This window comes from Salmo trutta, chromosome 4, assembly GCF_901001165.1.
Source record: "Salmo trutta chromosome 4, fSalTru1.1, whole genome shotgun sequence".
Classification (NCBI taxonomy): domain Eukaryota; kingdom Metazoa; phylum Chordata; class Actinopteri; order Salmoniformes; family Salmonidae; genus Salmo; species Salmo trutta.
Window position 1 is genome coordinate 578,501 of NC_042960.1, and position 25,835 is coordinate 604,335.

The window sequence follows — 25,835 nt, forward strand, 5'->3', positions numbered from 1 at the left end:
ATGGAATAGTCTGCCTACCCATGTGAGAGACGCAGACTCAGTCTCAACCTTTAAGTCTTTATTGAAGACTCATCTCTTCAGTAGGTCCTATAATTGAGTGTAGTCTGGCCCAGGAGTGTGAAGGTGAACGGAAAGGCACTGGAGCAACGAACCGCCCTTGCTGTCTCTGCCTGGCCGGACCCCCTCTCTCCACTGGGATTCTCTGCCTCTAACCCTATTACAGGGGCTGAGTCACTGGCTTACTGGTGCTCTTCCATGCCGTCCCTAGGAGGGGTGCGTCTCTTGAGTGGGTTGAGTCACTGACGTGATCTTCCTGTCCGGGTTGGCGCCCCCCATTGGGTTGTGCCGTGGCGGCGATCTTTGTGAACTATACTCGGCTCTCTCTCTCTCGCTCTCTCGCTCTCTCGCTCTCTCGCTCTCGCACTCTCTCTCTCGCTCTCTCTCTCTCTCTCTCTCTCTCTCTCTCTCTCTCTCTCTCTCTCTGAGCACTAGGACCTGGCCTGATGGCTCCTTGCTGTCCCCAGTCCACCTGGCCGTGCTGATGCTCCAGTTTCAACTGTTCTGCCTGCGGCTATGGAACCCTGACCTGTTCACCGGAAAGTGACATTTGATGAGTAGAATCCCTAGTTTTTGTGATAATTATACATGTTGTTACGTTCCCCATTTTCTGTGTTGTGGTTTTGTATGTGTGTGTTTTAGGATGGCTTCCTGAAATTCCCCCAAGCAGCTGATTGGTCGGCCCCATTGCTAATTGGAGCTGACCCCGCCATCTTGTCAGAGACGACCCTTTGCCTGTCTTGACCTACCAATTGCCTGTACCTGTTTGACTCTGATTTGGATTACGACCCTTTTCCTGCCCCTTGAACTATAATAAACTCTGAGACTTGTATTATCTGCCTCCTGTGTCTGCATCTGGGTCTTAGCCTGTGCTGTGATAGACTGGTTGTGTCTGAAATTACACCCTATTCCCTAAATAGTGCACTTTTTAACCAGAGCCGTATGCTTTTTGGAGAGGCAATAGAGGTACGCTGCTTTTACTGGTATTTCCAGCAATTTCAACCAGTGTTGCTGCAGGTAGGAAATGTTCTGTAATTGAAAAACTGGCTCCAATAAATGTCTGGTTGTGTGTGTTTGGCGGGGGTTGGCCTGAGCCATGGCGATTATGTTCATGTTGATCAAGTGGGTCAGGATCTTGTTGCCTGTTTACAGCAATTGGTTGATTGAACAATTTTATCCAAAATGTGTGTGAACACAAACTATATTCTAATAATATAGTAAGTGCAGCTTAAGTTTATACACCATATACCCACCTCTTCTGCAGAAATGTTCGCTCCTTTATGTCTCTCCTTCCTGTTATGCTACCATCTCTTTGAGTGTGATTTAGCAGCCTAAGTCACATGATTTCATAGAAAATGTGTCTTTGCATTAGAACTCCCTGCCCTCTAGACACGTTTGCATTGAATCAAAAGTGTCCATAATGCATCAAGTTTCTAAGTTGACACAACATGAGGGAATACATAGACTGTGGTGGATAATGAGGCTTTCTTTCAATTATGAGAAGCATGGATCTGTGAGGTCCTAAGAATAAGAAAACAGAATTAACACATGGATGAAGTAATTACTTACATTATGACAAATGCTTGATTGCTGAAATGTGTCCATTGTGAGTGTTAACAATACGTCTAGGTAATACTTTATTTGTGAGTGCCTCCCATCTTTATCAGGAGTCCGTTACGCCGAAAAATGGTAACTTATCCAGTGATCACAAAAACAGCTAAATATTCACAAACAAGTATCATTCTTAAATGTAGGCTACAATGACAGTAAAATATATTTATTAAATGTAGTTGAACAGAGACAATGCACATCAAAACATAAGTCTCAGAAGTGAGAAGTGATACATTGCAACAGATTTAGCAAACATCTCATTTACATCTGCAGTCTTCCTGTCAACGTGCCTTATGGTAACCACTTTCCATCTCTCATATCTCCTGACTTGTTTCTACAGTAAGACGACCATATAGATGTCTTTCTCCAAGTGTTCAGTGTAGGTTCTATCCAGCTAAATATGTTCTATTGTCCAATGTTCCCATTGTATACCTTATATCTCCATCTCCCTATGCCCTGTACTAGTTAGATGATAGCATTGAAAGTAAACAGTTAAGGAGATAGAGAGGAATTTTCAGTGGACCTTTATTTTATTGTGTGAGGAAATAACTATGACATGAATACAGTGAGGGTGTCACGTCCTGACCAGTAGAAAGGGTTATTTGTTACTGTAGTTTGGTCAGGGCGTGGCAGGGGGGCGTTTGTTTAGCTTGTTTTGGGGTTTTGGTTTAGTTTCTATGTGTTCTGTTTCTATGTGTGGCCAGGTATGGCTTCCAATCAGAGGCAGGTGTCTTTCGTTGTCTCTGATTGGAAGTTATACTTAGGCAGCCTGTGTTTTCCTGTGTCTTCGTGGGTAGTTGTTTTTTGTATAGTCCTTGTGTCCTTACGGAACTGTTGGCATTCGTTTTCTTTTCTTTTCTTGTTTTGTTTAGTGTATCATTAAAAGTTATTATGAGCACTACACCCGCTGCATCTTGGTCCGATCATTACGGCGCCCGTTACAGAGGGAAAAAGTATTTGATTCCCTGCTGATTTTGTACGTTTGCCCACTGACAAAGAAATGATCAGTCTATAATTGTAATGGTAGGTTTATTTGAACAGTGAGAGACAGAATAACAACAAAAACATCCAGAAAAAATCATATAAAAAATGTTATGAAATGATTTGCATTTTAATGAGGGAAATAAGTATTTGAAATAAGTATTTCACCCCTCTGCAAAACATGACTTAGTACTTGGTGGCAAAACCCTTGTTGGCAATCACAGAGGTCAGATGTTTCTTGTAGTTGGCCACCAGGTTTGCACACATCTCAGGAGGGATTTTGTCCCACTCCTCTTTGCAGATCTTCTCCAAGTCATTAAGAGTGTGCTCCTAATCTCAGCTTGCTACCTGTATAAAAGACACCTGGGAGCCAGAAATCTTTCTAATTGAGAGGGGGTCAAATACTTATTTCCCTCATTAAAATGCAAATCAAGTTATAACATTTTTGGCATGTATTTTTCTGGATTTTTTTGTTATTCTGTCTCTCACTGTTCAAATAAACGTACCATTAAAATTATAGACTGATCATTTCTTTGTCAGTGGGCAAACATACAAAATCAGCAGGAGATCAAATACTTTTTCCCTCACTGTAGCAATGGTTAAATAGTTCCTCTCCATTCATCATGCTTCTGAGACAGCAATGTGAGCTGTGACTGCAAATTAATCTTACAATAGCATATAGCTTTTTAGCTTGACAGACAGAAATACACTTACCTTTCACCTTTACTGAGGGAAATATTCAATTATGTGCTCTCAAATGTGCAATACCCAGATCGATCTTTATGTTCATGCTGTAAGTAGTTACGACTAATATACATGTGCAAGCATCCTATCCTGTAAATTGTGAATTCATGTCTGGTGTTCTCTAGCTTGGCTGGTATATGTTTGGTATACTCGGTGTATATAGAGGAAGCTTTAAATATCAAGTAATAAAGTCAAACAACTTGTAGAAGGAAGAGCACTGTTAGTTATGGACTCTCATTGAGACCTGCATGCATTTACTACAGCTCCCACTGAAGCTCCAAATGCCGCACCAACTGCCATACCAAGTGGGCCTCCAACTACTCCCACAATTGCGCCGATTCCGGCACCTTTCCTTAAGCGGTGTGTATTCTCAGCATTCTTTCTAGCTTCACTATCCTGTTTTTTCCTCAGCTTCTCTACTTCTTCTGTTAGACGCTCTCCTTCAAACTTTGCCTTCAGTTCTTCCATCTCTCTGCGTCTCTGCTCTTCATTCTCTTTCAAGAGCCTCTTCTTCTCCTCTTCAATCGCTCTCTCAGCCTCCTGGAACATCTCAGTGGTGAAATGGCTTCCTCCATTCATCTCAACCATCTTGTTTATCTTCTCAAGCAGCTCAGTGACCTGGGAGGGATTCTGATCTTTGTTTTTGAAGACATAATATCCCCCATTGCATTTGGCAATGAAACTTTCCAGATCTGGATTTCCATGCAGGAAGTCTTCAATTGTTACATCATCAAGAAGGTCTCCATGTGTGAAGAGAACCATGGTGTATTTGGATGCTTCATCACCAAATAATGTCTGAATTATCTCCACAGTTTTCTGCTCCTCTTCAGTGAATCTTCCCAGCTTGATCACAACCAGGAACACATGGGGACCAGGAGCGGAGAAAAGCAGGCACTGTGAGATCTCTTGCAGTGCCTTGTTCTGTGTTAACTTGGTGTCAAACAAGCCTGGTGTGTCGATAACAGCTACACTTTGCCCTCCCACCTCTCCTCTTTTCTTATCACATGTTGATGTCACAGAAATAGGGGACATTTTTGATATAAAAGGTTTTCTCCCCAGCAAGGTGTTTCCTGATGCACTCTTCCCAGCTCCAGTCTTCCCCACCAGAACAATCCGGACCTCTTTATTTTGTTCTGTTGGATAAGAAGGAAATGTTGTTACTGTAAAAAGAAGTCTGATGTTCTTTCTGTTTGGTCATCTTATAGAACTGCTACTGAATATGATCAGTCTCACATTACTTATTAAACATTGATGGTCTATAGAATATTAACTGTAAGCAAATTAACAATGATATTATCCATAAATGAAGCTACAATCATAGATTCAGTTTATGAAAATGTATCAATAATTTAACAAAACATAATTATTTGGTGCGAACCCATAAAAAACAAAACTCAGTTTTGTAATTGAGCTTTGTTTTTTGTATTTATACGTTTCCATCTCCGTCTTCTTGTAGCCTATATACAGTAAAATGAAGAGTAAGTACTCACCGGTCATGTTTGGGTTTTGGAGTGCTGTCAAGCTCTTCACAGGTACAGTCTTTCTAACCAGAACATTCAGGGTCTCTGTTGGATAAAAATGACATGTTACTGTAGAGAGAAGTGTGATGTTGATCTGTAGAGAGAAGTGTGATGTTGATCTGTAGAGGGAAGTGTAACGTTGATCTGTAGAAATAAGTGTGATCTTACAGAACTAAAACTACATTTTCAGTCTTACATTTTTGTCTACAAAAACAAACTAATGTTATCTACAGATAACTGCCAAAATAAAGGAAACACCTTTGACAAAGCTGTCATTTCTCAGCTTGCTCTCTAGCCTCACCTTCCTGTTTTCTCTTCAGCTTTTCTACTTCTCTTAGACGCTCTCCTTCAAACTTTGCCTTGAGTTCCTCCATCTCTCTACGTCTCTGCTCTTCGTTCTCTTTCAGGATCCCCTCTTTCTCTTGTTCAATCGCTCTCTCAGCCTCCTGGAACATCTCAGTGGTGTAGTATCTTCCTCTGTTCATCTTCACCATCATGTTAATCTTCTCAAGCAGCTCAGTGACCCGGGAGGGATTCTGATCTTTGTTTTTGTAGACATGATATCCCCCATTGCATTTGGCAATTAAACGTTCCAGATCTGGATTTCCATGCAGGAAGTCTTCAATTGTTACATCATCAAGAAGGTCTCCATGTGTGAAGAGAACCATGGTGTATTTGGATGCTTCATCACCAAATAATGTCTGAATCATCTCCACAGTTTTCTGCTCCTCTTCAGTGAATCTTCCCAGCTTGATCACAACCAGGAACACATGGGGACCAGGAGCAGAGAAAAGAAGGCACTGTGAGATCTCTTGCAGTGCCTTGTTCCGTGTTAACTTGGTGTCAAACAAGCCTGGTGTGTCGATAACAGCTACACTTTGCCCTCCCACCTCTCCTCTTTTCTTATCACATGTTGATGTCACAGAAATAAAGGCCATTTTGGATTCAAAAGCTTTTTTCCGCAGGATGGTGTTTCCTGATGCACTCTTCCCAGCTCCAGTCTTCCCCACCAGAACAATCCGGACCTTTTTATTTTGTTCTGTTGGATAAGAAGGAAATGTTGTTACTGTAAAAAGAAGTCTGATGTTCTTTCTGTTTGGTCATCTTATAGAACTGCTACTGAATATGATCAGTCTCACATTACTTATTAAACATTGATGGTCTATAGAATATTAACTGTAAGCAAATTAACAATGACATTATCCATAAATGAAGCTACAAGCATACTTTAAGTTTTTGAAAATGTATCAATAATTTAACAAAACATAATTATTTGGTGCAAACCCATAAAAAACGAAACAAATTTTTGTAAATGTACTTAAGTTTCCATCTCCGTCTTCTTGTAGCCTATATACAGTAAAGTGAAGAGTAAGTACTCACCGGTCATTTTTGGGTTTTGGAGTGCTGTCAAGCTCTTCACAGAGCTCTTCACTTTCCAACCAGAACAGTCAGGGTCTCTGTTGGATAAAAATGACATGTTACTGTAGAGAGAAGTGTGATGTTGATCTGTAGAGAGAAGTGTGATCTTACAGAACTAAAGCTACATTTTCAGTCTTACATTTTGTCTACAAAAAAACAATTGCTGTTATCTACAGATAACTGTCAAAACACAATTGACAGAGCTGTCATTGTCCATTCCTTGCCTACCCACCAAGTGTCTACATTTGGTAAATATCTCAGCAATGTCTTACTCTCTTAGGTAGAACACCAGTTGAAAAAGTGCAATAGAATCCATAGTGTGTGGGACACATACAAAGAGTCTAAAAGACTCAACAAGATAGAAGCAAGGAAAACGCATCTGAAATAAAGTTGGGGAGACAACCAAGCTTCCATGTACGTTCTGACTTTCTCAGAAACCCTAATAACAAACAGGAGCTTTTCAAAATGTTGACACAGAAGGTGTGTGCCAATGAATCTGAAGATGGAAAAGAGATCTACGCTAAAACTAACAAAGGATTCTCTGACATCAATGCTGGAATGAGACCAGGAAGAGGCAGACAAGAGTATGCCTTAATCTTAAAGATGCACTTCAAAATGGTCCACAGACCATTAGAATTGCAACAACGGATACAGGTATTGTCACGCCCTGACCTGAGAGAGCCTTTTTGTGTCTATTTAGGTTTGGTCAGGGTGTGATTTGGGTGGGCATTCTATGTCTGTATTTCTATGTTGGGGATTGCTTTGTTTCGGCTGGGTATGGCTCCCAATCAGGAACAGCTGTACATCGTTGTTGCTGATTGGGAGTCATACTTAGGCAGCATGTTTTTCCTTTGGGTTTTGTGGGTAGATGTTTTCTGTTTAGTGTGTTAGGATACCTGACAGGACTGTTTGGCTGTCATCTGTGTTTCTTTGTGAAGTGCCTTTTCCATCTAAAATAAAAGATGAACAAATTCCACGCTGCACCTTGGTCTACTACTTCAGACAGCCGTTACAGATCTACCCACCAAAAACGGACCAAGCAGCATGGAGGGGAGCAGCACCAGGAGTGGAGGAAGCAGCGTGCTCGGAAGGTGATGGCATCCTGGTCGCTGGAGGAATTGGAGGGAAGAATAGACTGGACTTGGGAACAGCTATTTGACCATTGCAACAACCTACCGGGGAAGCAGGTGGAGGTGAAGAGGCAGCCCCAATAATTCTTTGGGGGGGGGCACACGGGGAGATTGGCGGAGTCAGGCGTTAGACCTGAGCTAACTCCCCGTGCTTACCGGAAGCGGCGTGGTACTGGTCGGGCACCGTGTTATGCGGTAGAGCGCACGGTGTCTCCAGTGCGTGCTCATAGCCCGGTGCGCTACATCCCAGCCCCCCACAAGTGCCATGCTAGAGTGGGCATCGATCAGGACGGGTTGTGCAGGCCGTGCACTCTAGACCTCCAGTGCGTCTTCAGGACCCGGTCTATCCTGTGCCTGCGCCCAGAGCCAGGCCTCCTGTATGTCTCCCCAGCCTGGTGAATCCTGTGCCTGCGCCCAGAGCCAGTCCGTAGCCGCCAGAGCCGCCCGCCAGTCCGGAGCCGCCAGAGCCGCCCACCTGTCCGGAGCCGCCAGAGTCGCCCGCCAGCCGGGCGCTGCCAGAGTCGCCCTCCAGTCCGTGGCCCGCTGAGAGGGTTCCCAGTCCGTGGTCGGCGGCAGAAGCCAGTGAAGTGGGGTGAGCCAGTGGTGGAGCGGGGTCTGCGTCCCGCTCCAGAGCCTCCACCGCGGAGAAATGCCCACCCAGACCCTCCCCTATAGGTTCAGGTTTTGCGGCCGGAGTCCGCACCTTTGGGGGGGAGGGGTACTGTCACGCCCTGACCTGAGAGAGCCTTTTTATGTCTATTTAGGTTTGGTCAGGGTGTGATTTGGGTGGGCATTCTATGTCTGTATTTCTATGTTGGGGATTGCTTTGTTTCGGCCGGGTATGGCTCCCAATCAGGAACAGCTGTACATCGTTGTTGCTGATTGGGAGTCATACTTAGGCAGCATGTTTTTCCTTTGGGTTTTGTGGGTAGATGTTTTCTGTTTAGTGTGTTAGGATACCTGACAGGACTGTTTGGCTGTCGTCTGTGTTTCTTTGAAGTGCCTTTTCCATCTAAAATAAAAGATGAACAAATTCCACACTGCACCTTGGTCTACTACTTCAGACAGCCGTTACAGGCATCTTTGTCCTCCTTGCTGGTCTGTTCTACTATCTTACCAACAATTATACAACCATAAAGCGGTGTGTTGCTATTGGTATGGGAAAAACTACTAGATTTTCATCAACACCATCACTGAGAAGCTTAGAATGCACAAGAGTTTGGCTTTGTCAGGCTTCCACACATTCACAGGTTATGATACAACCTCACAGTTTCATGGAAAGGACAAAAAGACAGCTTGGAGTGCATGAAGTCATTTCCAGAGGGTCACTTCCACGGTAATAGAATTTGTCTTCGAATCTGTTTTTTTCCTCCAGTTTATGCCAAACAAAAAACAAAATATACACCACTTCAGCCGACACTTGGCATTGTGCATGGTGATTTTAGGCTTGTGTGTGTGCCTGCTCAGCCATGGAAACCCATTTCATGAAGCTCCCAACTAATAGTAATTGTGCGGATGTTGCTTCCAGAGGCAGTTTCGAAGTCGGTAGGGAGTGTTGCAACCGAGGACAGACAAATTTTTTACATGCTACACGCTTCAGCACTTGGCGATCCCGTTCTGTGAGCTTTTGTGGCCTAACACTGTGGCTGAGCTGTTGCTCCTAGACGATTTCACTTCACAATAACAGCACTTACAGTTGACCGGGTCAGCTTTAGCAGGGCAGAAATTTTACTGATTTATTGGAAAGGTAGCATCCTATGACTGTACCACATTGAAAGTCACTGAGCATTTCATTAAAGCCATTCTACTGCCAATGTTTGTATATGGAGATTGCATGAATTTCTGCTCGATTTTATACATCTGTCAGCAACGGTGTGACTGAAATAGCTGAATCCACTAATTGGAAGGAGTGTCCACATACTTTTGTATGTATATGTAAAATTATATTTGTGTATACATTTTCTTCTAGCCAATGTATTTTATGAAGGTTTTTGCCCAAAATACAAAAGGAGTTTACCCTCCAGTACTTCACTGATTATAACAAAATAACATTAAACTACTATGAATTGTGTATATATAAAGTATCTGGGACCAAGGATGGAACTAAGACAATTTTCAGAATAGAGTTCTTACAACACATTGATCACCCCCCCCCCAAATTTAATTTACACCTAAAATCAAGTTGGTCCTGTGAACACCCTGATGTTCCTCTGCCCATTCTGTGCTGAAATAGGTCCTGACTGCTTCATGCCATCGTCAACTAGTGAATACCTTTTTGGCAAAATGCAGATTAGGGTCATATGGTGGTTCCTTGAAATTGCCTAGCATTCTACAGACAGGTAAAATTACTGTAACAGACACGACAAGTTTGAACTGTGATTTATTGGTGATGCTTATTCCTAGGCACAATTACGCAAAATAGCCCCGCCTGCTGGTGAAACACTTTACCTACACAGCCATCACAGTAAAGCAGAGAACAGCTCACAACCACTCTGGAACTTTGTTTATTCTGAGTCCCGACCCAATTACCATTTATTGTAGTGTAGAGTCGCCAGCTGGTGAAAGTTGACACTTGTCAGTTTGTGCATAATAATGTACTTTTAGTAACTACAAGGCTTTGGTCTAAAATATATATATTATAAGAAAATGTATGTGAAAATGTGAAGACTGAAAAATAGAGCAAAGTACATGCCAATTATATTTTAAACAATGGCTAGAGGTTTCATTCCAAAAGTTAATGACTTCGATGTTGATCTATCATATAAAAGTAAAGGTGGACGATATGCAGATTTAGCCTTTGCTTCATTCCAATTGGACACATTTTTTTATTTAACTAGGCAAGTTAAGAACAAATTATTATTTACAATGACGACCTACACCGGCCAAACTCAGACGACGCTGGCCCAATTGTGTCTATGGGACTCCCAATCACAGCCGGTTGTGATACAATCTGGATTCAAACCAGGTTGTCTGTAGTGACGCCTCTAGCTGAGATGCAGTGCATTAGACCACTGTGCCACTTAGGAGCCCAAATAATAAGCCACATTAACAGGGGAACACAAATAATTACACGTCTCCCGTTCTGATGACAGTGCCTTTGTTGTCCTTCCTCCGAGCAAGCGCATCCATACAAATACTCAGTGTCGACAAACCACCAGTATCATAACACCACATTATATTAAAGCAGTCCTTACCATTGGCTGCACAGAGTCGCATTAAAACCTGTTGACGCACGTTAAGGACAGGGGGCGCTATTGCGAATTTTGAAAAAAATACGTGCCCATTTTAAACGGCCTCCTACTCAAACTCAGAAGCTAGGATATGCATATAATTAGCAGATTTGGATAGAAAACACTCTAAAGTTTCTGAAACTGTTTGAATGGTGTCTGTGAGTATAACAGAACTCATATGGCAGGCCAAAACCTGAGAAGATTCCATGCAGGAACTGGAAATCTGATTTGTGGAATCACTTTCAAGCCTTTGGCTATGAAACACACCGTGAGTTAGGATTCATGTAGCACTTCCTAAGGCTTCCACTAGATGTCAACAGTCTTTACAAAGTGGTTTGAGTCTTCTCCGGTAAAAACTGACCGAACGAGAGGCCTGGAAAGTTTGTCATAGAGGGAGGGCCATTACTACTAAGATGCGCGTGCCCGTGGGTACTCTCTCGTTCCGAAACGTTTAGTAAGACAATGCAATCGTCCGCCTTGAGTATTATTGAAGCTCTGATTGAAAAAGGCCCTAAAGATTTATGTTATACAACGTTTGACATGTTTGAACGAACGTAAATAAAAAAAAAATTGCACATTCATGACGACAAGTCCCGCGCGCCTCGTACATTATGAGTAGCCTTCGGAAAGCACTAACAAGAAGGAGCTATTGGGACATAAATTATTAACTTTTTCGAACAAAACTACATTTGTTGTGGACCTGGGATTCCTGGAAGTGCCATCTGATGAAGATAATCAAAGGTAAGGGAATATTTACAATAGTATATTTGATTTTAGATGGTTCCAAGATGGCGCTAACCTGTATCGCCTAGCCTATTTTTCTGAGCATAGGACCTCGTTTATTGCAAAGTGTGATTTCCCAGTAAAGTTATTTTTAAATCTGGCAATGCAGTTGCATTCACGAGATGTTAATCTATAATTCTTTGATTGACAATATTATATTTTACCAATGTTTTGAATAGTAATTTTGTAAATTGTAGCGCTGATCGCGCCGATGTAAAATGCTGTTTTTATATATAAATATGAACTTTATCGAACAAAAGAATGCATGTATTGTGTAACATGTCCTAGGAGTGTCATCTGATGAAGATTGTCAAAGGTTAGTGCTTCATTTAGCTGTGTTTTGGTTATTTGTGATGCATGTGGTTGGTCGGAAAATGGCGGTGTGGCTATTTTGTCGATGTACTCTCCTAACATAATGTAATGTTTTGCTTTCGCTGTAAAGCCTTTTTGAAATCGGACAACGTGGTTCGATTCAGGAGAAGTGTATCTATGAAACGGTGTAAAATAGTCCTATGTTTGAGAAACAGAAATTATTAGATTTGGTTATGAATATGGCGCTCTGATTTTTCGCTGGATGTTGATCCCGAATACGGGATCAGCGCGTCAAGAGGTTTTAAGAGCAATCCCATGTAGCCAGGTTTACATGTCCGAACACTAACATGTGAGATGTAATCTACATCTCAAGTAGGCTGATAGAAATCGTAATTATTTCGTTGAATGATTTTCAATTTGATTGTCATTATTTCTATATAGCCTTCACTTTCTCGTTCTGAACTTCTAACGCCTTGATCACACTGACAGTATTCCCGCAAAATGGCACACAGCATCATCTGGATATGTGTGCAACGAAAGTTCAACATTCACTTTCTGCTACCATTTCTGTCAAGTCGTCTACGCATACAGTTTGACGCAGACATTCCATAATTCCAACATATGCACTCAATAGAACGCACTGTAACTGCCTCTGCAACGCAATACTGCAAGTCAAACGCAGCATTCCATTGGAAATGAACGCACTTCTGGTGTACCAAATACAGACCTGTGGTGTGATCGAGGCGTAACACGAGCTGGATGGGTGTGGCTTCCTGACAATGATCACAAGAGCAGCTCCTCACTGTTTAACAGCTCTAACACCGCCAAAGCATCATCTATGCAGGTGTCGGTCATCACCGGTTAGGGTTTGATCTGATTCAATCAAGGCTTGTTTTACACCAATGTTTGTAGACAATGTAAACAAACACTGCATAGCCTCAAAACATGGTTACAACTATACATTTGATATCAGTCCATCCATAGCCCTGATTATGAATTTGAGACTGGTTACATTTTTCCAGTCCCATCCCTTAGTATTTAGGGAAACGGGGAGGGGAAGACGCTTTGTTATTGTTTCAATTAAGGATTTTAGTTTAAAAGGGTAAGAGAGCTTTTATAGTGCAGGCGTTTAAATGAAGTGCAGAATGTGCATATGCAGTCTTTTCAAAAGTGTCACAGATAAACTTTGTCATACTCAATTTATGAATGTCAATATGTAGAGAACACCCATTTGTTAAATGAAAACATGCATCAAGAATGTGGTTCAGGCTTGTACCTTGTAATAGTAACTTTATAGATGTCTTTACCTTTGAATGCCTGCTGAGTTGGGTATCTAGAGTCATACATCTACAAGGGGGATGCAGCTACCGTTTTATAGCAATGTGGGGTGCATGCCTAGTCGTACTTCATGACGTGATTGGTCACCTTATCGAGAAAGGTTTTGTTTTTAGTCAGGTGATTTCTTGTCAACCCTGGTTTGAGTTCCTGCACAACATTGCTGACTCACACCAGGGCTGCGGTCCAATCACTTAAAATACACACCCTATTCCCTCAGCCCTCAAATTAAGTGGACACTTCTGATGACATATTATGATGTCTGACAAGTATACACTTGCAAGGCAAGGGGCGAGGGAGGAAGGAATGATTTTTAAATGGCCGGAAATTCGCCACTCATGGATCCCGAGATGATTGTGTTTTCAGCCACCGGTAGTTTGTGGGTGCTTTATATGCTCCACAGTCATTTATGATTGCATGTCTACTTATATGAAATATATAATTATTAATATACTACTTTAAGATAGCTAGAAAATTAATTAGCTAACTACTGTTAGCCTGCCTAGCTGGAACTTCTGAAGAAGGAAAATGTTTCATTTCTACAATTTCCAAAAGATACCCAAACAAAACATTAACATTTTACGAGACGTGTTTGTGCCGTCATGTGCATTAGTAGCAAACTTTCTAATGGGAGTGAACATAATTGTACACTCGCAAAGCCAACTAAAAACAAGGGTCGAGGGGCTTACGTTGCAAACTTCCCTTGCTTGGCTAATAATTTGGACCACCCTCCAAAATGGCGACGGGGATTCACCCAAGGGCATAAGGTGAGGGTAAGTGGACGAGGGTGTGTCTTTTAAGGGTTTGGACCGCAGCCATGATCTTAAAACACCTGGATAGGTATTTCATATTTTAGCTAACCACATCATAATTGTGCCATCTGGATGACGTGTAAGCAACCATTAGTTGATGCAATGCAACGCTTGCACATCTACTCGAACAAAAGACCATGCTCTACACTGCATCATAAATCGTAGGTCGCAGAAGTCTCTTTCTAGTCAGTCACGGGATTTCTTGTATAACCATAGTTTCTCTGCTACAGCCTTGGGCAGCGTTTCAGAAGCAATGCATGATGGGAAATATTGTTCTACACTGCCTTTTTTGTGTTCATCATTTATTTATGTAAAAAAACAAACATGTTAACTACCCAATATTGTTAATCATCCAGGTTGTCACCGAAATAATTAAAATAGTAGCCTTACATAGTTTTTGTTTTTTTTATGCTTGTTTTTGCTTAATTCTTAAGGATCGGTTACCCGCTAGTGGGGCAACTTCCGGTAATTCAAATAAATAATTATAAATATTATGGATTTTAAACGTTTAGGTACATAACTGTATATCGGCTGAAAGCTTAAATTCTTGTTAATCTAACTGCACTGTCCGATTTACAGTGAAAACATGCCATGCGATTGTTTGAGGACGGCGCCCCACATCAAAATATTTTCCCACCGGCACAGGTTAAATACATTCACAATAACGATTAAATATTCACTTAATTTTTGAAAATCTTCCTCTGATTTGTCATCCAAAGGGTCCCAGCTATAACATGTAGTGTTATTTTGTTAGATAAAATCCTTCTTTATATCCCAAAAAGTCTGTTTAGTTGGCGCCTTCGATTTGAGTAATCCACTCGTTCAATTTGCAGAGAAAGGAATCCGAAAATCTACCACTAAACTTTTTTAAACAAGTCAAAATATGTTTCTATTTACTCCTCAGGTATCCTAAAATGTAATCAAACTAGAATATTTATTTCGGAAAGAAGTATGTTCAATAGGAAACCGATTTTAGCAGGTGCGTAATGTCTTCATGGCGCGAGCAAACATGCATTTCCAAGACTGTGTCCTTCCTAAAACTGTTATTTCTTATTCTTTTTGAAGTTAGAAGCCTGAAACCTTGAACATAGACTGCTGACACCCTGGAAGCCATAGGAATTGCATCCAGGGAGCTAATTTTCAATACAACCTTTCTCTTGCATTTCTAAGACGATGGTCTCTCTCTCAAAAAAAATTCAGGTTGGTTTTTCAAAATATTCACAAAAATCTAACCTTTAATTAAAGTGAAATATCTGAAAGAAAAAATAAATTATTATCATAAAACAAAATATTTTTCACAATTATTGGCACCCATTCATTCAATACTTTGTGCAACATCCCTTTGCCAAGATAACATCTCTGAGTCTTCTCCTATGCGTAATGAGGTTTGAGAACACATGGTAAGGTATCTGAGACCATTGCTCAATACAGAATCTCTCTAGATCCTTCCGATTCCAAGGTCCACGCTTGTGGACTCTCCTCTTCAGCTCATCCCACAGGTTTTCTATGGGGTTTAAAGATAGGGGACTGGGATGGCCAGAGCAAAACCTTGATTCTGAAGTCAGTGTGTAACGGTTGTCGTCTGGAAAGGAGGACCAAGGCGCAGCGGGTTGTATACTCATCTTCTTTTAATAGGTGAAAGAAGGAAAACCAAACAAACACGTATACAAAAATAACAACAATGATGAACGACGAAAATACAGTCTTGTCAGGCGTGCGCACACACACAAAACAAGAAACAACCTCCCACAATTTACAAACACACCCTAATATATAGGACTCTCAATCAAAGGCAACTAGACAACACCTGCCTTCAATTGAGAGTCCACACCCCAATTAACTAAACATAGAAACAGACTAACTAGAAAGAACATAGAAATAGACTAACATAGAGCAGTGACCAAAAAACCCCGGAATACATAAATCAACTACCCTCTACATAATACACACACCCCGAACCACATAAACCAAATACCCTCTGCCACGTCCTGACCAGCCTACACTAACAAAATAACCCTCATACTGGTCAGAACGTGACACAGTGAATCATTTTGGATCATTGTCCTGCTGGAAGATCCAACCACGGTCCAGTTTAAGCTTCCTAACAGAGGCTGTCAGGTTTTGATTTAATATCTACTGGTACTTGATGGAGTCCATGATACCATGTATCCTAACAAGTTGTCCAGGGCCTTTGGAAGAAAAACAGCCACACAACATCAAATATCCACCACCATACTTCACAGTGGGGATGAAGTACTTTTCTGCATGGCTATCTTTCTGTCTACGCAAAACCCACCACTGGTGTTTATTTCCAAAAAGCTCTATTTTGGTCTCATCTGACCATAGAACCCGGTCCTATTGAAAGTTCCAGTAATGTTTTGGCAAACTGTAGACGCTTGAGTTTTTTTGGTTTATGACAGCGAATTCTCTTTTATGGCAACCATCCCAAACAACTTGTGGTTATGCAGGTGGTGTTTGATCATAATTTTGGAGACTTTCTGACCCCAAGACCAAAATTATGTCTGCAATTCTCCAGCTATGGTACTTGGCAATTTTTGGGCCACTCGAAGCATCCTCCTCACTGTGCGTGGGGTGAATATAGACACACGTCCTCTTCCAGGCAGATTGTTAACATTTCTAGTTGCTTTAAACTTCTTAATTTTTGCCCTGATAGTGGAAATGGCATTTTCAACCATTGAGCTATTTTCTTATAGCCATTTCCTGATTTGTGCAGCTCAACGACTTTTTGTCGCACATCATTACTGTATTCTCGGGTCTTTCCCACAGTGATGGATGACTATGGGAACGTGGCCTGTCTGTCACCTCATATTTATGCCCCAGTGAAACAGGAAGTCATGGCTTTCCACTTAAGTGTTCCTAATCACTCAGGTGAACTTAAAAACGTAAAATATGAATGGGAATATGCTTCAGTTAGATTTACTCATAAGAATTACTAGGGGTGCCAATAATTGTGACACACATGTTTCTGAGAAAAATAATTATTTAATTTATTTCACATGTATTATTTTCAATAATTTGACTTCAATTTAAGGTTAGATTTTTGTGAATATTTTGAATGAAAGGCCAAGAGGATAAACAGCAAAGACATTTTTTTCACAGGCTGTTTTGCCCATATTTACCAAGGGTGCCAATAATTAGTGGAGGGCACTCTATGTCAGATTTTATGAGGGTTCCCAGATTGGAGTAAAAATCATTGAAGGTATTTGATTGTGGAATGGGGATACATTTTCATGATGGGAAATTACTTCATCAATAAATGTGGGGAAAGAAAAGACCTGTAAAAGAATATGTTTGGTTTAAATTCCCCTAGTGCAACTCTGCATGGTATTTGCTGCACAGATGGGTGTATTTGCAACTATAACAAGTCTATCTGGACTATGATCAATTCAGCCATATCAATGCAGTTAAACAGGTTAATGAAAAATAATGAAATATGTTGGCTTACACTTATGCCACTTCCGAGGCCGTTTGATTATTATTACAGTCATGTCAATTAGGGCCGTTAGAGCTCCCGTTGCCACTGTATGAGCCACGGTTTAAGTCCCTGTTGCAATTTTCACTTTCTTCCTCTACATTGGCGGCAGCGCTGGGATCATGTCCAGCTCGCGTCTAGTGATGTGATCTAGAGGTTGCAAGCATTTTCACCGCATGTTTAAGCTCACCAGCTTGTAGTCCTAAAACCCAGAAGGGAGTTACCTCTAGTTATTCAGCCATTCCTAAGGGGAATTTATGGGGAAAGAATAGGGTTTTAGGATAAACGGCGAAAATAAGGTCTGAGGTTATTACCACAGGCTTTGGAGATCTTATATGTTTCGTTCTATGAGATAATATCAGTAAGTTAACCTGACCTTTATGAGAATTTTTTTTAAATTACATAAACGCTTCAAAATTCACAAAAAGTGATGTTAGCTGATAAAGATAATCTCATAGGGAAAAGGTACAAGGTCTCCTAAGCCTGTGTTTAGCATGGACCTTATTTTCGGCTTTTATTCAAAAACCCTACAAAAACTCAATTTGTCCAACGAACCATGTCAGAGTTAGTGCCTACAAAAAGACGCTATTACTATTGTTCTCTATGTCCATTTTTTAATGGTCATGTCTCGAAGTCATCCAGATTTTGTCAAATTAATGTCCGATTTTACGTTTCGTATCAGGTTAGGAGAATTTACACAGCAGGTTAGGATAATTAACATAGCAGGTTAGGAGAATTAGATTAACATTAGGAAAAGGGTTAGGATTAGTTTGATGAATGGTAGTTCCCGTCCTTCTAGCCTTGTCAAATTGTAATGGGTCTGTCACATGAGATGACGCTGGAGAGACGAAGCAGGTACGGGGAGTAAACATTTAATAAATGACTGAAATAACACGAGACAGGAACAGCGTCAAAAACTAAAGACAAAAACAATCAATGCAGCAGCGGGGAACAGAGCAAGGGAACAGACAAATATAGGGGAGGAAATAAACAGGAGATAAGTGAGTCCAGGTGAGTCCAATAATGCTGATGCGAGTGACGATGGAAGGCAGGTGTGGGTGATGGATGGCAGGAGTGCATGATGCAGGGTAAACTGGCACCCTCAAGCACCAGGGGGAGGGAAGAGCGGGAGCAGACGTGACAGGATCTGGCAACCTTGCAAAGACGAAGAAGAAGAATATCCGGTCACGTTGATGTCCGAGTCAGCAACTCTACTCTAATTGGTCCTAATCATTTTTTACTAGACACATACAACACAGACCGCAAGAATAAATCATAGATGAGAATGGAAAGTCAAGAAATAAGTATAGATAGCCAGCAAGTTAGTAGGTTTGCAACGAATCATATTACTTGTTTTTTAAAAAGTAAAGAAATCAAACCTGAATGCGATGCTAATGATTTATCTGTTTACAAAATGGTCAGCTAACATTTGCTTGGTTGGCTAACAAATAACGTTAGCTAGCTAGAATGGTAACGTTAATGCAGATTTAAGGTATTTAACAGGGGAAAAGGTTTGTTATTTTATACACTGCTAATACTTACGTATACTTAGCTAGCTAGCTACCTGCCTGTATATGTATTGCAGAGAGAAGCAGTGTCTTGCAAAGTCGAGGTCTGAGCTCCAGCAAGCATTTTGAAACATAGCTAGCTAAACAAAAAAAATCCAAGGTACCAGCAATGTAAAAGTACATAAACAACATATAACACAGAGGATATTTCCTTATTCCCACCTGGCAGAGGTCAAGATGGCGCTACCAGCATATTGCTTACACCTATTAAATACTTCCAGATCCACACAAGTTCCCAGGGACTAGGGGTTGATTTGGGTTTCAGGGATTAGCGCTAATGGACCAAAACCCTTGAGTAGTCTTAAGGCCAACACCACAATAACAAGAGACTATCTCTGCTATAAAGTATACAGCGGATTGCGAAAGTATTCACCCCCCTTGGCATTTTTCCTATTTTGTTGCCTTACGATCTGGAATTAAAATAGATTTTTGGGGGGTTTGTGTCATTTGATTTACACAACATGCATATATATATATATTTTTTTTTTAAACAAGTTATTTTTTTCTTTTCACTTCACCAATTTGGACTATTTTTGTATGTCCATTACATGAAATCCAAAATAAAATAAATTGAAAATGCAGGTTGTAATTCAACAGAATTGGAAAAAAGCCAAAGAGGGATGAGGGATCAGGCATTCTTGACCTGTCATGGCATCTAGGGCATTGGTCAGCAACCCTGTTCCTGGAGAGCCACGGTGTGTAGGCTTTTGTCCAAGCTAACACTATGAGGACATACACCCTGGAGGGCTTGACCTCAAGTCTACTTTCCCTTTGGCTCTACAGGACAATGGTGTGTATCGTCCTACATATATGCTGAGAGCTGTTGCAGGAAGACATGCTATATAATGAATATACCACAAAGCTACAGTTATAAGGTTACTTATTATAGGCAGGGTTGGATAGTGACCACATGTCATAGGTTACCTTGGCTTTAACGGAAGGGCAATATCTGCACTTGCAATGTCATCATAAGGTAAGACTAAAGTGTGTATTATAGCATTAATAACTCTTCAAATTGTTAAATTGTATAAAGAGTTCATTCAGAAAGGATTCAGACCCCTTGACTATTTCCACATTTTCTTACGTTACAGCCATATTCTAAAATGTATTAAATAATGTTTTTACGTTATCAATCTACACACAATACCCCATAATGATGAAGTGATATTTTTTTGGGCAAATGTATTAAAAATAAAAAACAGAAATACCTTATTTACATAAATATTCAGACCCTTTGCTATCAGACTCTAAATTGAGATTGGGTGCATCCTGTTTCCATTGATCACCTTAAATTAAATTGATTGGACATGATTTGGAAAGGCACACACCTGTCTATTTAAGGTCCCACAGTTGACAGTGCATGTCAGAGCAAAAACCAAGCCATGAGGTCAAAGGAATTGTCTGTAGAGCGCCGAGACAGGATTGTGTCGAGGCACCGATCTGGAGAAGGGTACCAAAACATTTCTGCAGCATTCAACAGAATAATAAGCATAGTTAAAAGACCCACACAATATTTATATTTAACCTTTATTTAATTAGGCAAGTCAGTTAAGATCAAATTCTTATTTTACAATGACGGGCTACCCGGGCCTCTAACCTGGACTACGCTGGGCCAATTGTGCGCCCCCTGTGGGACTCCCGATCACGGCAGGTTGTGATACAGCCCGGGATCAAACCAGGGTCTGTAATGACACTTCTAGCACTGATATGCAGTACGTTAGACTGCTGCACCACTCAGGAGCCCAAAATAGTTTCATCTAACTGAAGTGTCTGTGTGCTGAATGATGTCATACCCAAACCAACCGTGTATATAACAGTGGGGTGGCAGGTACCCTAGTGGTTAGAGTATTGGGTCAGTAATTGAAAGGTTGCTGGATCGAATCCATGAGCTAACAAGGTAAAAATATGTTGTTCTGCCCCAGAACAAGGCAGTTCCCTGGTAGGCTGTCATTGTAAATAAGAACTTGCTCTTATCTGACTTGCCTATGTAATTAAATGATATATTACTTGTGGCTCTTTGCCGCCTGGAACATGACAATGGGGTTTCAGTTCCACATCCTAATCAGAGTGAAAATAGGCCTAAGCTTTAAAGGGAAAATGTAGTAAAAAATTGTTGCTTCTTTTTGTCTTCCCTATGGTCTTCAAAACTTTTTAAAGTTATTTAGCAATTTCCAGAATTTGTATTAGGAACAATGAGCTCCAGAGACAGTTTATCAAACGACAAGTAGAGGTTGACCTTGTATATTATATCAAACACTTGTGGCGGATGAATCAGAATTAGTTGGGTAACATAGATCATTAAGATGTCTTATGTGCATAATATTCTTATGTGATATACTTGTTATTAGAATGTATCTCTTCAGACTGGTGTTGGCAGTTTCACTTCTTCCCTCAGCTGGGGCTCAGTCAACTGGGGCCCAGAGAGGGGAGAAGTCAGACTTGTCTTTCACATGTCCCTGGTGCTATGCAGAATATGAGAAAGGGAAGAGGACAGGAGGGAACATTATCTTCATATGTGAATGTGTCTTTACCTATTCTTAAACCATGTGAAGGGATGGCGTGATTAATGGGGAACCAATTACTGGTTTCCACAATGTCTGTGCGCCAGTCACTCCCTCCTTTGGCCTTGGGGGATGTGTGTGGTAGTGTCTGGAGTTGACAATTGATTTATATCATTGGTCGAGTTGGTGTTTTTGTGCTAGGAGTACCAGGAACCAGATCGGAACCTCGTCTTAGGGACCAAACTGAACGATAATTTATAGCGAATGCTATCTGGCTACGGGATACTCCTTTCTCATTTAAAAAGTCGGACATTGTGACCCATTCTATATATCTGTTGTTCATCAAGTAGGTTGAAAGGGGTGTATCTTGGCTATAAAATATCTTTATACTTTTGTCTTGGGGCTTTTTCAATGGATCATCAGAAACGGTGATTCGTCGAAATGCCATTGCTATTGCAAAGCACTCACTATTAAAGATTTAGTTTAAGTATAACTCTGACTTGTGTGATAAGTTTGTCTCCTCATTTGATTGTAAAGAAATTAACCACCACACACCGACTTGCAATACTTTAAAAGAGACATTGCATGTATTTACTCAGTTGAGCATTTTGGAGGTAGTCTGGTAAAACCATCCAGAGATAGTGTAGCGGTCCGCCTACTTGACCAGGCCATATTGGATCTTACTACGCCTGCTACAGTGCTGCTTGATACCACTGTATACTACCTTGGTATTTTCACCAAATAGGAATGGCCCAAAGTCTTTTAGAATATCTCAACATTAAAATCATGGGACCTTACCCTTATGACCTCATGGGTTTCAGAATTCAAAGAAAGGTTCATTGTCCACACTATGCACTGAGGTCAATTGAATTCATTTATTTGGACAATGTACAATTAAACATACATCTCAAAGGGAATTTTAAGCCTTGTCTCCAATATATCACATCTTGTATAAACTTAATGGTCTTTCAGATTCATGAGATTTTGTGGACATCATTGGGCCCAGTAATGTTTAGTCAGTATTTATCACAAATAACTTTATAGAAAAGGAGGTAAGATGTCACCAGTTACAGCAAATCAACTGAACAGTTGTATTATTTCTGAGTAGGAATAAAGAGAGAAAGCTGTGAATCACAAGCAATGTTTAAGACTAGGACACTGTGTTACTATTTTGCAATAAGAGCTGGGTATAGTTGAGACATTCAAGGCCAACTGAACTGTCGACTTGTGATAACTGAGGCCTCCCCAACCTAGGTAGGGGAGTAACGGTTAGAAATGGCTAGGCTTGCAGAAGATAATGAGAAACTATGTGTTAGTATTGTGGAAGAATACAGCCTACCTAAAGAGAGGTGGAGTTTCTACTGATGTGAGTTCCTGTGTGTGTATGTATGTGTGTGTGTGTGTGTGTGTGTGCATATAAAAAGACTGTGTTCTCATTTGAAGGCGGAGCGCTCTCTGAATAAAGAATCTGATCATTGTAAGCTGGGACTCTGTCTGTTTCATTCAACCAGAACCTTACAAACTCTGGGTTACAGACTGAGTAGTTTAATTGAAGTTCAGTTTAGAACATTGAGAACAAAATTCTCGTGACAGAAATATTGTTGTTCATGTGAAGATCTGTCAGTCTCAAACACTATGTGAGAGTAGTAGTAGTAGTAGTAGCAGCAGTAGTAGTAGTAGTAGTAGTGTTAGTAGTAGTACTTTCTATGCTCCTGTAAGGATACTAAAGAGCTACATTGTGAGAGTGGGTCTGCCCACTTCCTTTATACAGCATCTCTCAGGTGCCCACCCCCTGACATACCCATAGGCTTTCTCTTCACCGTCATACATTTACTGAAATCCTTTCCCACTAGTAATGACTGAAATGCAATAAAAAAAATTGCCTGGTCTAACCATTGGAGAACCTCTCACATATAACGATTCAGTCAAGCCAAATCATAGTGAACTAGTAATCGGATGTACGATTGGACGATAATGGCCTTATTTGAGGCCGAATCTATTCAACATGTTTGACATTTTTCAGGACACTGTAAGTGCCGTAGAGTGCCCGGGAGCTCGTGAGAGCCATCATCCTCAAATTGCGTTTAAAAAAGGAATTACTCCACTGACTTGTATATTATAATGTAACAAATACCATGAACTTGACAAAAAAAAAGAAAAGCATTGGGGTAACATGACAGTAATGCTCCCCCTCATTATATTTCTAGAGCACATGAAGTTCAAAGGAAAAAACACATAGGAAAAAACATCATCAATACCCATCTATTCCAAGTAATTAACTTCACTTCCCACTTCTGGACACTAAAGGCTTCTCACCAGAATAAGACACTTTGCTGTTCATGTTTGGAGTGAAGATATGTCAGTTGTAGTAGTTTCTGTACACCTGTAAGGATACTAAAAAGCTACAGTGTAGTAATTTGCTCTTGTAATGATACTTATTTGAGGCCGAATCTATTAAAAAAAAAGGTTAAGTGCCCCGAAGTCTGTGAAAGGAATCAAATGCAAATTACGTATGTGCTTACACTTTACTGGGCTGTCGCATTACGTTTTACTCAGGGTTTGCTATGATTTCCTACGATTTGGGAAAATGCTCCGGGAGCTGATTGGGAGCCATGTTTGAATCTCATCACGGACAACTTGTGCATTTTAGCTAATTAGCAACTTCTAGACTACATACTACTTTTTAGCTACTTTGCGACTACTTAGCATGTTAGCTAACCCTAACCTTAACCCTTTTAGGTAATCCTTCCCCTAACCCTAACATTAACCCTTTAACCTAACTCCTTAACTTAACCCTAATCTTAACCATAACTCCTAGCCTAGCTAACGTTAGCTAGCAAATTCGTAATATATAATACAAATTGTTATTCGTAACACATACAAAATGGGTGATGGACATCCACAAATGAATACATAGCATACGAAATGTAACATATCATACTAAATGTTGTGTCTCGGATTTACATACAGAATAATACAAAATGCTCTGAGACCAGGTTTCAGCATTGGGTTTTGGCCCCACAATGTGAATAATAATAGTTCTAATGATAATACTGACAATACTACTAATGATAACACCTTAATTTGTAAAGCTATTTTTATTCAGTTCAAAATGCAAAGCACAAAGCAAAGAATAATATGATGAAAGATGAGTAGGTCTAAATCTATGCCACCATTAGTGTAATGAAAGTACAGCAGCATAGTCCGCTAACATCAAGACGGTGACCCGATCCTTTAGGTTCATGCTCTACAACATTCGCAGAGTACGACCCTGCCTCACACAGGAAGCGGCGCAGGTCCTAATCCAAGCACTTGTCATCTGCCGTCTGGATTACTGCAACTCGCTGTTGGCGGGGCTCCCTGCCTGTGCCATCAAACCCCTACAACTCATCCAGAACGCCGCAGCCCGTCTGGTGTTCAACCTTCCCAAGTTCTCTCACGTCACCCCGCTCCTCCGCACACTCCACTGGCTTCCAGTTGAAGCTCGCATCTGCTACAAGACCATGGTGCTTGCCTACGGAGCTGTGAGGGGAACGGCACCTCCGTACCTTCAGACTCTGATCAGTCCCTACACCCAAAGAAGGGCACTGCGTTCATCCACCTCTGGCCTGCTCGCCTCCCTACCTCTGCGGAAGCACAGTTCCCGCTCAGCCCAGTCAAAACTGTTCGCTGCTCTGGCACCCCAATAGTGGAACAAGCTCCCTCACGACACCAGGACAGAGGAGTCAATCACCACCTTCCGGAGACACCTGAAACCCCACCTCTTTAAGGAATACCTGGGATAGGATTAAGTCCTTCTAATCCTTCTAACCCCCCCCCCAAAAAAAAAGATATAGATGTACTATTGTAAAGTGGTTGTTCCACTGGATATCATAAGGTGAATGCACCAATTTGTAAGTCGCTCTGGATAAGAGCGTCTGCTAAATGACGTAAACGTAAACGTAAACGTAGTCTAAAGTGGCTGCTTCCTCTAAGTAACGTGGTTGTATATAGAAAATGTGTCTTTGCATTACAATGTCTTGCCCCTTGACACACAACATTTGTGTTGACTCGTACTAAATTATTGTTCACTAATCTTTTCTGTTGATGTCTACCGATATCCCCTCCACAATATGTCTTTGGACAGTGATGCAAAATGGTTAAATGTGGGTCTATAATGTAGCATTTTGGATTTTAGAGCAAATGTCTGCCCCAAAAATTCTACATCCCCTTGAAAATTATTTTAACAAAAAATCTAAGATTTCTTTTTAACCAGGCACCCCCATCCCCAAATGACTTCCAGCGGCTATGTAAAGTAAGTCACACAACTTAAGTCACATTTCAAATTCCTGCCTCTGTG

General features: G+C 40.9%; 1 protein-coding gene across 1 annotated transcript in view; it reads right to left on the minus strand.

Moving 5' to 3' along the window:
- Positions 1-3,612: 3,612 nt before the first annotated feature.
- Positions 3,613-25,835, minus strand: part of LOC115191644 (GTPase IMAP family member 8-like) — a 46,147-nt gene continuing 23,924 nt past the window's right edge. Inside the window, exons 2-5 of the mRNA XM_029749447.1 lie at positions 6,294-6,370; positions 5,215-5,952; positions 4,884-4,958; positions 3,613-4,526 (exon numbers count right to left, since the gene is read on the minus strand). Coding sequence (XP_029605307.1) covers positions 3,628-4,526; positions 4,884-4,958; positions 5,215-5,952; positions 6,294-6,300 — 1,719 coding nt within the window. The 5' untranslated portion in view covers positions 6,301-6,370 and the 3' untranslated portion in view covers positions 3,613-3,627. The remainder of the gene's footprint in view (positions 4,527-4,883; positions 4,959-5,214; positions 5,953-6,293; positions 6,371-25,835) is intronic.